The sequence below is a fragment of the Atta colombica genome, unplaced genomic scaffold (assembly GCF_001594045.1).
Source record: "Atta colombica isolate Treedump-2 unplaced genomic scaffold, Acol1.0 scaffold120, whole genome shotgun sequence".
Taxonomy (NCBI): Eukaryota; Metazoa; Arthropoda; class Insecta; order Hymenoptera; family Formicidae; genus Atta; species Atta colombica.
In genome coordinates this window covers 416,882-429,904 of record NW_017259207.1, presented here as the reverse complement: position 1 = coordinate 429,904, position 13,023 = coordinate 416,882, and the positions used below count along the sequence as shown (strand labels likewise).

The window sequence follows — 13,023 nt, the reverse complement described above, 5'->3', positions numbered from 1 at the left end:
TATATATATATATATATATAGTTGATATTGAAAATAATTATAATTCATTTCATCATTACATGGTTATAACTTGTCATTTTTAGTGCCAACTGTATATAGAGTCTCATGCAAAAGTGTTGACACAATCAGCTGTCATTTTCAAATTTATTCAGTCATTGAAAAAAAATTGCATTGAAAAGAGAAAAGTCTGCAATTTTTAATAAGTATAAATAAAATTTAACAAAATAGTTATATATGAGTTTATTTTATTCAGGAAAAATATATTATTAGTTCTAAGAATTAATATTTCCGAAGTAAACACTATCAAAATTTGTATAAACTCATTTTTTAAAGGAAAATTCATAAAAACTTTTCCTACGTGTCGTTTTTAATATTTCTGATAACTTTTTTATAGCTATTAAATCTGATACCATTTTTGGATCGTATGTATAGTATTGGATTAATTATTAACTTAATCGATTAATTCATATTTTTCATCAATGAAAGTAAACTAATATACAAACATTTTATTAAATTTTATTTATACGTATTAAAAGTTGCAAATTTTCCTGTTTTCGCAATTTCCTTTTTCAGTAATTAAACATATTCGAACATGGTACCTAATTATGTAATTGCTACGCTTTCCCATTGAACACCATGCATGTTTGATATGACATAGAACTATATTTAAATACAATTATTATTACTAACATTATAACATAATAACTATAAAAATTAAACTCTTGACTATAATTATTTTATCATGCAATTATAATTATATACGAAGAGGACGGTTTTGCTGAAAGTTTCAGTAAATACATATATCTACACTGAAAAAAATATAGTCAATTTTAATAAATATTTAGTTGAATACCGCCAACTAAATATTTATTAGATATAAAGATATATTTATTTGATACAAGAAATGTTATTGTTTGATTTAATAATCATTTTTTTATTGAACAAATATTTACTTATTGTAAGTAAATGTTGGCAGTATTGAATTAAATATTTATTAATATTTATTAAAATTAACTATATTTTTTCTCAGTGTGAATAATTGTTAAATCAAAATAATTATATTATAGAACATTTAAATATTGAGGAAAATGTAGAAAGTTTGAAAGTTTTTAGTAACCAGTTTAAATGTCTTAGATAATTATTTTTTTTTGATGATCGGTACAAAATTGTTTTCAGATCTGTGTCTAGCTAAAATTTTTAGACTCAGCAAATCCATTCTTTCCGTATAAATATGTACGAAATAGCTTTCCTTTTCAATGCTGACGAATATGCTCTCTGTTATTTCGACAAAGAGACTCCATTCTGGAAATATCGTAAATAAAAACTGTATCATTAATCTCGCACACAGGCACATATTAATTAACTTTTTTAATTCGCGTCTTTTGCATGCATAAATAATGTGAGTTTTTTACAATGCGATCGCATCATCTATATACATTGAATAATTCAAACGGACGAAAATATAATTCACGCCGCGGTGCAATAGATAGAAGAGTTGCACGTGCACGTAAAATTACTGCGGTAATACGAGGATACGCGAAGTTCCGGGGGTTGGACCCATAAAAGTTTCAAGCAGTTTTCTAATTTAAACTCCCGATGCTTTCTGCTTCATTAAAGCCCTATCTTATCGAGCGGAAATATTCATGTAAATTGTGGCCTTGGTGCGCACCGTACGTTCACAAGCTGGCGCTTTGCGGGACGAACATTATTTCCATATCGACTTTTACGGGGCGACGAAAATTTATCGCGGCGCAAAAGCGCAGTGTTTTAAAACAATATTTTTGGAGATAAAGGGAGACAAAATTATTTTCATCCTTGTTTGTGGCTTTGTCGAAAGCAACAAAGTTACTCTGTTGACAAGTTGCCAACTGTCACTTCACTATCATGATAAAATTCGTTCTCTATGAAAAGGAATGAATTTCCAAGAAGAGGAATTTTTTTATCTGATTAATACAAGAGAAGAACAATTTTATTAAAATAATTAAAAATTTAGCTAGATATTAATCTGAAAATAATTTTGTCGAATCATTAAAATAATTAAAACAATTTTAAGTAACTTGACCACCATATAAATAAAAAAAACCACGTAATAATTTTAATTGTCCAAATCAAATTATTTTCAGAATGTATCTAATTTGTAGATACTCAGCAAAATTGTTCTGTAATGATTAATCTATTAGATAGAAAAAAGTGTAATCACTTTCAACCATTTTATCAGATTTTAGTTTATCTATATAAAAGATAGATTAAATAAAAATATTGAAAATGATGTTTCTTCCAACATAATGTTAGTAACGTAAATATCACTAAAATAATATAATTACACGTTTTACTTTTTACAATTACATAATTGAATATCTTCTATTCTGAGCTTTCCAAATTAACACACTTGGAAAGAAGATGCAACTTGATCTCTATGACATTTCTATTCTAATTGATCATCTCGCGTAGTTTTATCTGCGAATCTCAATAAAGTTTCATCATAAATTCTTTGTCTCAGAACACCAACGGGTCTGGAGGATGTCAGCAAGTATCCGGAGCTCTTCGCGGAATTGCTAGCGCATGGATGGTCGGAGAAAGACATTCAGAAGTTGGCTGGTCTGAATCTTATACGGGTGTTCAAGGCGGTAGAACAGGTAAATTATTCTCTAGTCGTAGAGAAAAAAGGAGAAGGGGATCATTTCTCCTCACATTCAACTTCTCGCATTACTTGATGAAAAGAGCGGACGCGTGTCGAAAGTGGAAAAGTCGCACCGATGAAAGGATAGAAGAAGAGAGAGAGAGAGAGAGAGAGAGAGAGAGAGAGAGAGAAGAGATCGGAGGAAAGCGCTCTCGTTTCTGCCACGAAATAACCGATGGCCTGGTTCGGGTTAGCCGAGTCGACCAATATCGGATTTAATAAAGCACACAAATCATGCATCCGGTCTGCGCGCTACATCGTCGGATGAGAGAGAGAAGCCGATTGGGCGAACCATGATTTTTGTTCCCTTGGAGTGTTGCCAGTCGTAGAACCAGCTGGCACTATCCACCACCAACCCTATCTAGTTCCCTTTCTTTCTTCCTTTCTATCTTATTCACGCCTGAATATGACATACAGCCATGACTACATATGATGTGTATATTAAAAGGCTCTGAAATATCGCTCAGCATCACTCAACACTGACATTTCGTAATATAAGTACACTTGGTAAAAGATAAGCTCGGACATTCCAGAGAGAGTCGTTGCACCTGGAACCTTCCTTCGCTCGTCAACGTTAATTAAAACTCAACGCTCGAAGCTTGTTTACGTATGAAGTTACGAGGATCGCAATTGTTCTCCGTTTAATAAAAAGAAAAAGTAATTAGTAATAACTTTTTACTATTATGTTTTCTGTCGAAATAATGATGGGAAAAAGAATATGGACGTCGCTGAAGAATTAAAGTTGCAATGCCTAAATTAAAAATGATCTCCATTTATTCATTTATCTAATTATAATATTATGTCAATATTTGCTAATGGAAATATATCATTAAAAATTCATCTGATTCTCCGCTTAACTAAAATTGAATTAAACTCTCTCTAATTTGATTCGGCTTCTACACTTTGGTCACTCGATTAATGTCTCGTATATTTCAATGTTAAACGCCCAGTTTCGCGGAGTGCAGTCGAATGCAGATCGTCCAAGAGAATTCCGGCGCGCCTGAAAATGTTTCAGTCCGGATATTACCCGGTGGTACACGCCCCGACAGGAATGATGTGAGAAATTATGTGCGCCGGATGTTCCGGATGTTTGAGGACGCTCAGGATGGCCGTTGTTGAAATTACTGTGATAATTTAATTGCGGCGCGGCGTGGTCAACGGAACCGCGGGTTATTCGTCCGAAGCAGGAGTTGTTTATTATATTTAGAGAAGAATGTGTATCATACTTTTGTACGTGTATATACATACATTTGAATTGTAACGTAATAAACGCGCCGCGTGAAAGCGTAAATTTTGCGTTCACGTAGCAATCCTCTGAGCGTCGGCTTCCGTAAAAACAAAGACACAGCGATCACTCCAACTAGGATAGTTGGAATTAATAGCAGGATAGCAGAATTAAAATTATCCTCTGAATTTTCCAATGATTTATCGTCGTGTCGCGAAAAAATGTCGCGTCCGCGGCTTTAAAGGAGTGAGAAAACTGCGAGACGTACAACGAAAACCTAATGGTTGCGTATTATTCGTAAGCGCGTCTTCCCTGTCACGGCTGTTTTAAATTATTCCAATCTAACTTGGCGGATGCAATTTTCCAGATCCGACCGCGGAGAGAATATTATTTGATTATCGGAATATGAAAATGTATGACTTTCTACATCGAGGATAATTTGTAGCGCTCGAGTCGCGTAGAATTTCTGCGCTTATGAATCCAATTTCTTCCGACTAGCAGACGACAACTTGCCATTAATTCACAATGCGCAAATTCGTGGAGAAGTCGACATATCTTCTTACCTGAGACGCGCATACGCGCGCACACACACACACACACACACACACACACACACACACACACGCACACACGCACACACACACACACACACACACACACACACACACACACACACACACATACACACACACGCACACGCACGTACATTTGCACTACGCTTTTCTCATCGCAATGAGGTCGACGAGGGTGGGCAAATCCTTTGAGCAATTCCAACTCATCTCATCGCCGTTTTCCGCGCCATCGTCGTTGGCGGTGGACTGGGTTATATGAGGCAGGCGAGAAATGTCGTAATTGCTGAAATAATGGTCGTGCCTACAGTATGGCACGGCGAACAAAACGATGGCGATTACATTACCTTGAAATTCAATTCCGCTATTGTTCCTCGCACGAAAGGGACGGAATTCGTAGGAACTTTGATACTGTTTCGTAAGACCGCAACTCTCCCGACAAACGCTTATCCGTAAGGATCCGTCCAGAAACAGTCGTGCAAATTCCTCGGGCGTAATGCAATCAGTGTCGTGTACATTCACATTATGTAAATCGCCGTACCACTTCGAAACACGCTAATGTCGGGTCAAGATGACTTCTTCATTTACTCTTCCCTTTGTTTTTTAAGATAAATTGTAATAACTGTGATCCGCATATTTCTCTTTTGTGTTCGAGAAAGGAATTTATTTTAAAATGTTGCGAAAGACCGCACGTATGAAGTTGTTTTCCTTTCTTTTATAAAAGTGTGTACATAACAAAGGCTTTACCTTTTGTCATTGGCTTATAAAAGCAAAAATAGAAACAGTATAATAATAGAAATAATGTAATGTGAAATAGCATAATGTTTTAATTATACTAATATTATATTTAAAATAATGACCTTTTCAAAATATTAATTATAATTCAATTTTAACGTAATGATACAATTTCTCAGGAATATTATATTGCGGGGATTTATTTTCAATTTACGGAAAGCAGAATTGAATTTCGGTCTCTTTCTTCTTAAGATTTTTCCTTCCTATTATCAAATCCCTTTCATTAGCAGAACCACTGATGAACAATCATCAACATGCCACACGCAATAATGCAATTAGCATCGCGCATACCGTACCATTATTGGCTTGCTGCGTATCGATCGCTACTACATTCTGTTGAAAACATCTAGTTTTTCTAAATTCCGCCCTCATTTCATCCACATTTTATCTCATCGAAACAATTTTATGTCTCGTAAATATCGGAGTGCGTAAAATATATGTATCGACAAGTGTGATATACTATCATCCATCAAAGTATCTATTTTCGAGAAATACAAATTGTAGTGCGATCAATATATAATTATATGAACATATATTTATAATACATTTATAAATATATATATACACATAAATTATGATAGTTATATAATTTATTTAATATATAATTGAATTTAATTATAATTTAATCTATCATGAAATTGTTTATAGAAGTACCCGTATATTGAAATGTATCAGTTTTCAAAGAAATACAATTGGGATGATTTAAAAATATACTCTCACTTATAGCATTCAATTTTTAAAAGAGAGATTGAGAGATAACTTTCTGTGTAATTCAATTTTAATAATAATATGAACTTTAATAAAATGTTGACACGTTATATAGCTTCAGATCTATCCATTAATATCTCACATTCAATATGACGTACTCTCGTTCATTTTCTGAAGATATTTTCTGCAAGCACATAAATCAAGAGGAATTTAATTTAATTTTTCATATACAAGTATTAAACTTAAATGTCAAAGTTTAAGAATAATTTTTATTTCGCGATATTTAATTTTTAGAATAGAAATTCACGGCTTTCACAGCTTTGTGCAGTTCTCTCTCCAATTCAGAAAAATATGAACTATAATAAGGCAGTCTCATTTATGATGAAAATCCTTCAACATCTATTAATTTTTAATCTCTTAGTAGTTTCTTCGAACGCACGATTAAAATTTTGAAGTAAAAAAAAAGTATCAACTTTAAAGTAGAATACAGAATATAAAGATTGGCAGAGAAAAGGCTATTACATCTGTGAGATGTCCGTATTGTTGGCGTTTATACCGTAAGTACCGTAACGTTACGTGCCCGAGGCATGAAAGCGACAATAAAGGCGGATTTGATTAGACTGTCGACGTCCTCCTATATCGCCCTCTCATTTCCTTTTCTGCGTTGTCTCGTAGCCGGAGATGCGCGCCGCCATCGCTCTCTGTATTCGTTTAATTGAAAATTCAGCGAGGCGGCAAAATGAAGCTTTACGTACACAGGATTTACGTCACGGAGTGTTGAACAAAAATGACGTTTATAAACGTCTAACATAACACGTGATATGTCTATTTTTTTCTAAAACATTTCTCCATTGTATGTTATATTAAAATATATATAAGAGAGAAAGAAAAGGAAAAAATAATGAGTCGAATAAAATTACAATTTTCATCTTAAATATTGTGTACAAAAAAATTATCTTTGTTTTTTTAAGTACAATATTTCTTTTTTTAAATATAATTCTTTTTTCTTAATAAAACTTTGCAATAATTTTTTTTAATCTACAGATATTATTTTAAAAATATTTCTCTTCTTTAACAATTAATAGTCTAGTATTAATATATGCTCTTCTATCTCCTTCACAGAATATTGGTTTCTCCCAACACAGATAATCAATGACCGAAAAATTACAGTTGCGTTTGCATGACGTAAATATTTGTGATAGGACGCCATCTTTCTGCGACATTCGTTTAATTGAAAACTGCGGGATGAATTTTGGACGAGAGTGAAATTTATGTCACGCCATTCTAATATGTATTCCAGTGGGATCGATCCCAAACGGAGAACATCGTTTTCTTACTTTATGAAAGCAAAATAAATTTTACAAAGAGTGGGAAAAAAACGTGGCTAGCATTTCCAAATCAATAAAAGCTTTTTACATCCCGACGCTTTATCGATAAATTATTTCAGCAAATCAAGGAGACTCTCTTCCTCTTCGTGATATAAAAAAATTTTACTTTTCGAAGCGCCAATGGGAGAAACGTAGAAAGGATCTCAAATTTAATGACATTTTTTATACCTTTCCTCTATATGAAACATTCATTTCTTTCATTTCTTTTCGATATCATTGATGCAGCGTACTTTCAATCCTTGTATCTATTTAATTAATGAAGATACATCTACTCAAACTTATTAACTTTCATCAGCGTAACAGAATTTCAAATAATTAGTAGAGAAGAGAGTAGAAAGCATAGTGAATATTATAGCAAATAACGAAAAATTTTTCGAACCACACTGAAGAAAAGTCTAGTAATATAGCTAGATATAGTTATAGTATTATAGCTAGATATCATTATAACAAAATTGTTATTACTTTTAGCTACATTATTATTTTTTTCAGTGCTTTGTATTACTTCTGCTTCAAATTGTACTGTGTTCAATTGTAATGTGTTCAATAATTTTGTATATTAAGAGAATGCTATGCTATTTTGGAAGGTTATTAATGAATAGTGACTCTGTTAATTTTCCTCTTATACATTTTAATGTACTTTAATATAACATTTATTATATTATAACTAGATTAATATTATTAGGTTTTTAATTTATAAATTAAGATTACAATATAATAAGTTATAAATAAATACAATATATTATAACTGTATTTTGTTTAGCATATCGGTGTAATATATGATGAACATTTTAAATATAATAATATTAATCTGTTCAATAATTAAGAAAGTAAGATAATATTTAGAAAATTAAAATAAGAATTTAGTTATCCTGGCAGAAATATATATGCAATTTTTCCTAGACATTACATTCAGTTACTATTTATATTCTTTATTCTCATTAGTTGCAACATTATTGTGTATAGGAAATGGATAAGAACTTAATAGATTTATTTAGTTGCTACGAAGCATTTGTTCTGATAAAAATACGTGCAATGTGCGTAAATACCAGTAAATACCAGTTATTGTCTAGTATTAATAAATTATTATTAGTTAAAATCCATTTATATATATATATATATATTATCCTGTTTATGTTCAGCAAATGGATTCAAACATTGTTTCTGAGGAGTAACTACAGATGTTAAATCTAGATTGGTTAAATCTAGATTGGAATTTTAAATATAGTTTTATTTTTTTTTGTCGTAGTTACTAGAAAAACAAAAGTTAATATACTGTTCAGTAATTGTTCAAAACATACATGAAATCTTCATGAGAATAATTTTGATTATATTTATCAAACATTTGACTGAAATTATTTTATCAAAACTTTAATAACTATAACCAGACTTTTTTTCAGTGCATGCATGAAGTTTGTTTTTCAATTCTTTTATCGCCCATCTCATTTTGTTAGTGACGCACATAAATTGCTGTCCATATAGCAAACTACAAATGCGTTAATCTCGTCTCGGAATTGCAAACTCTGATCCACGTCGTGTACATCGCGGCGATTTTTCGTCATCATGCGGAGCATCGCTGACGCGTCGAAGCTTTCGTCCGTCGCTTCAGCCGTTGAAAGTTTCGTTTTCGGCTAAAACCCGTGGGAGGTTAATGGGCTTCACCGAAAATTGATGGGCGCTCGTGTATGCTCGTGTGAAATACTCACACCGGCGCCAATGCTTTTACCCTCCCGTATGCGCTCGTCTTTACCTTTCATAGACGCGCCGCGCGCCGCGCCATCCTGAGAGGCACGCGGGCTCCGATCTTTTTATTTCATCTCCTACAACGGCAATCACCAGGCACAATTTTTCCTGAAAACATTCGCGAGGTGCCGTGGTCTTCCATCTTCGCCGCTTCTCTTCCTCCCTCTCGTTTAGAAGCAGTCAAAATTCATTTCGGCTTTTTTCATGAGCCACCGGAATGTATTGAAGAAAAATGGAGGAGAACTCGTCTTCCGCTTTTAAGCGCGCGACGAGCACACTTTGTAAATGTATTGATCTGCTCACTGATACGAGCAATTTAATCTTCTTACGTACGTCTAATCATTTCAAGAGCCTTTTAAATCTATAGGAGTTTGCTACATCGTGAATCACTCATTGACTTGTGATTCATGGATGTACAGGTATGCGGATTACAATGAGTGATAGACGGCTGTAGTCCATGATTGGTAGTATTGTTCCACAAGCACCAAACGCTTCGATACAAGTCGACGACTATGGCAATGCGTAGCAAAGGACTAAATGTATAAATCATCATAAGCCACGCTTTAACAGTCAATAAATCATATTTACTACATCGTAGCATTCTCTATGTGTGCAGATTCGCGACAACCTGGCCGCTGAAGGGATGGAGCCGCTGGAGGAGGAGATCCCGCAGGAGGATATAATCGGTCGTGATTACTGCCGTTACAACATAAAGCGTCCGATGACTTAAGCCGGAATCTTCTCGGCGAACGTCGCGAAATGTAACTCGCAAATGAGTGATCGAAGCAAAAACAGAGAGAAAATTTGTATAAAATATACAAAGAAAAGAGAGAGAGAGAGAGAGAGAGAGAGAGAGAGAGAGAGAGAGAGAGAAATAGAAGGATGAGAGGAGTGGAAGGCAAAAGTTCACTGCCCCAACGGGAGTAAAATTCACCCTTTACAACTTTACCACCAAGTTTGTAAAACCCCTTGCGTCTCCTAGAGACGACTTGGTATCCGTTGCACATACAGATATGCACATGTTTTCTCCCTTTCTCTCCTTTTCTCTCTCTTTCTTTTTCTCTCTCCCTCTCTCCCTCTCTCTCTCTCTCTCTCTCTCTCTCTCTCTCTCTCTGTCTCACCTCTTTCGATCCTTCTCACCGTTACCCACGATTCTCATCTTTGTACGTAAGTAGGTAGATAAACTCGATTTCCGCCAAGGAAAAGAATCTCAAAGTCAGGAGATGTGAGTATTCGCGAAAAATATCAGGACGGTCAGTGAAACATCAGTACGGCGACTAAAGGCATAGCGTTGCAAATAAAAATTGTAATTAGACTAACAATGAGCATCGCTAAGTTATTTTTAGAGATAAAATAAAATCGGACTTGTTTTTCTTCCGTCTTTTAGTTCTTTTATGATTTGCTTCACAAAGAAACATAGTAATGATAAAATAACAATTACACAAGTTTTATATCATTCTTGTTTCAAAAGTGATACAACTTTAAAAATTAAGTTTTGCAGAAAAGGAAAAAGGTATTTTTCAAAGAAAATTATTGATTAATCAAATAATAATATCGGCAAAAGAATATATATTCTTATAAATTATAATTTATTAATTTATTATTAATTATAATTCTTATAAATTATAATTATAAATTATATAATTCTTAGAAACATGATCCAAAATTGCTTTTATTACTTTTGTGTTACAATCCTTAAAAATTACCCTCTTTGAGTTGTAATATCCTAAAAAATTGTAAATCCAAAATAATTGAAAAGTAACTCCAAATATTATCAACAGTTTATATTTACCTTGATCTAGTTTCAAAATAAAATAATTTTTTCTTCAAACTTCAATTACCAAAACTGCCTTAACTTAAATATTCTCTGCAGAAAACGCTACGCTCATTTTTTATTTACAAAAACAATACAATTCAAAATGTGTCAGTCTTATAAAAGATATTGTAATCTCTTCAAAAATCTTTAGAACAACACAAGTGCTATATTTGACAGACAGACTGTGAAATTAATTGACTTTAATGATTGATAGAATAATCTTTACCTAATTCCTTCGTAGTAATAAAAAATCATATTTTTTTAATAGTGTCACTTTTGAAATAAGAGAATATATAGAATTAATGTACGCACATATATTAAGTTAAATAAACTATTTTATAATTGTTGTAACTATAAAATAGTTTATTCAATTATATATATGTACATTAATTTTATATATCAAATTTATATGGTTATCACTTTTGTAATTGTTACTATTACGTCTTTCTCTGAGTGCACAAGTGTAAGATTTTATACATTATAATTTGTGTATCTGTATGTAATATGTGTGTATAATTTCTAATGTTACATATTATACACGATTTCGTATTATGTATTGTTATCATCGGAATAATATTTATCATAATAATTCTCGTTAATCGATGTGTTAATAACGTTAGCTTGATGTTTCTCAAAGTAAAAAGATTGATTAATTATTCTTAATTGCATCTATCTTTATATCAAGATTAGAATTTAATTTAAAAGTTTAATTTTAATTCAATCGACTTGTTTTATATTTTGAAAGATTCTCATATTTATTAACCGTGTCCAATCTAACCGATAATGAGCAATAATAATGTTACAGCGTGTATTAATGAAGCGATAGCCCATTAATTTGAAACTACCACGAGTAGTGCTATTGTAGTGCTATTGATTACTGGAACGAGATATTGGCAAGCCATTGTACAATTTAATTACTTACCCTAGAAGCAAAATCAAATGTATGATGAAATATATGCAGAATTACGCTAAGTGCGTTCGATAACACCAACGCACCTACAAGCTTTATATGATAATTCAAATTAGTGTTCTTGCATTGTAACTCATTCGCTCATTTCAATTATTTAATTTATGATTTATTTACTTCAAAGAACAATGCTCCGTATAGTTGGAATTTAAACTTTGGATAAATTTTAACAAACAGCAGAATACAATTTAATAAAACGATTGAAATCCATTATGATATCCAATTACAGCGTTGCGGTACTGATACATACACTCGTCATGCGATAGTCAAATGAGAAAGCATGCCTCGCGTGCTTCGTTGGTAAAAGGGTCAAAATTGGCTGTTAGTCAAGCTGTTAATGCGGCTGGGAAATGACTAAAAGCGAAGGGCGAAATATTTGAAAATTAGCACGATAACGAAGCGGAAACAAGCACCTTATCACTGCGATACGAAGACCAACGCGTTTGTATAAACAATTTAAACAATTTAGCCATGGGCATACTCGATGTTAAAATTTATACTCAACGATTTCCTCGTCGAAGCCGGAACCAAAAACTATCCTAGTCAATAATTTATGCTATGTATACATCACGACCGATTACTTACGACAAAACTGTCGATTTATTCGAGTACGAATGGACGATTGTTGAGAATGTAAAACCGTGAACGAGAGAGACACGTGCTTTGCGTACGTGTGTACGTGTGTGTACATGCGTGCATGCGTACATGCGCGCGCGCGCACGCGCGCGCGTGTGTGTGTGTGTGTGTATTACGTGCAATGTCCGTACATGTGTGAATGGCAACTTGTACATATGGTACCTGAAGTCGAAAAAACATATTATTCCTCTAGCACGTCAAGCCGGCCATGTTGGATCGGAGAACCAGGTCACCGAGTGTCCTCGATCTTTTTTAATCTAGACATGGAGTCGATAACGATAGCTAAAAATTCATGTATCTCGATTGTAACTTTCACAGTATTGTTTTTTTTTTCTTTTTTCAAATCTGGCCTCTTAATCTCGCCGACCGGCGACCACGATTCCAGATGGTAGGCTTGACCAATCGTGATCATCGGAGAGCTACGAACGGGGCTAATCGCGAAGCAACTCTCTAGCGATGTCGACCAAGTCGATGGATAAAATGGTTGCTTGATAAAATA

At 33.3% G+C, this 13,023-nt stretch overlaps 1 protein-coding gene across 1 annotated transcript in view; it reads left to right on the top strand.

The window, feature by feature from the left end:
* LOC108694579 (dipeptidase 1) overlaps positions 1-9,835 on the top strand; it is a 108,228-nt gene extending 98,393 nt beyond the window's left edge. Inside the window, exons 9-10 of the mRNA XM_018204152.1 lie at positions 2,501-2,636; positions 9,722-9,835. Of these exons, the coding sequence (XP_018059641.1) occupies positions 2,501-2,636; positions 9,722-9,835 (250 nt within the window). The remainder of the gene's footprint in view (positions 1-2,500; positions 2,637-9,721) is intronic.
* The last annotated feature ends 3,188 nt before the right edge of the window (positions 9,836-13,023 follow it).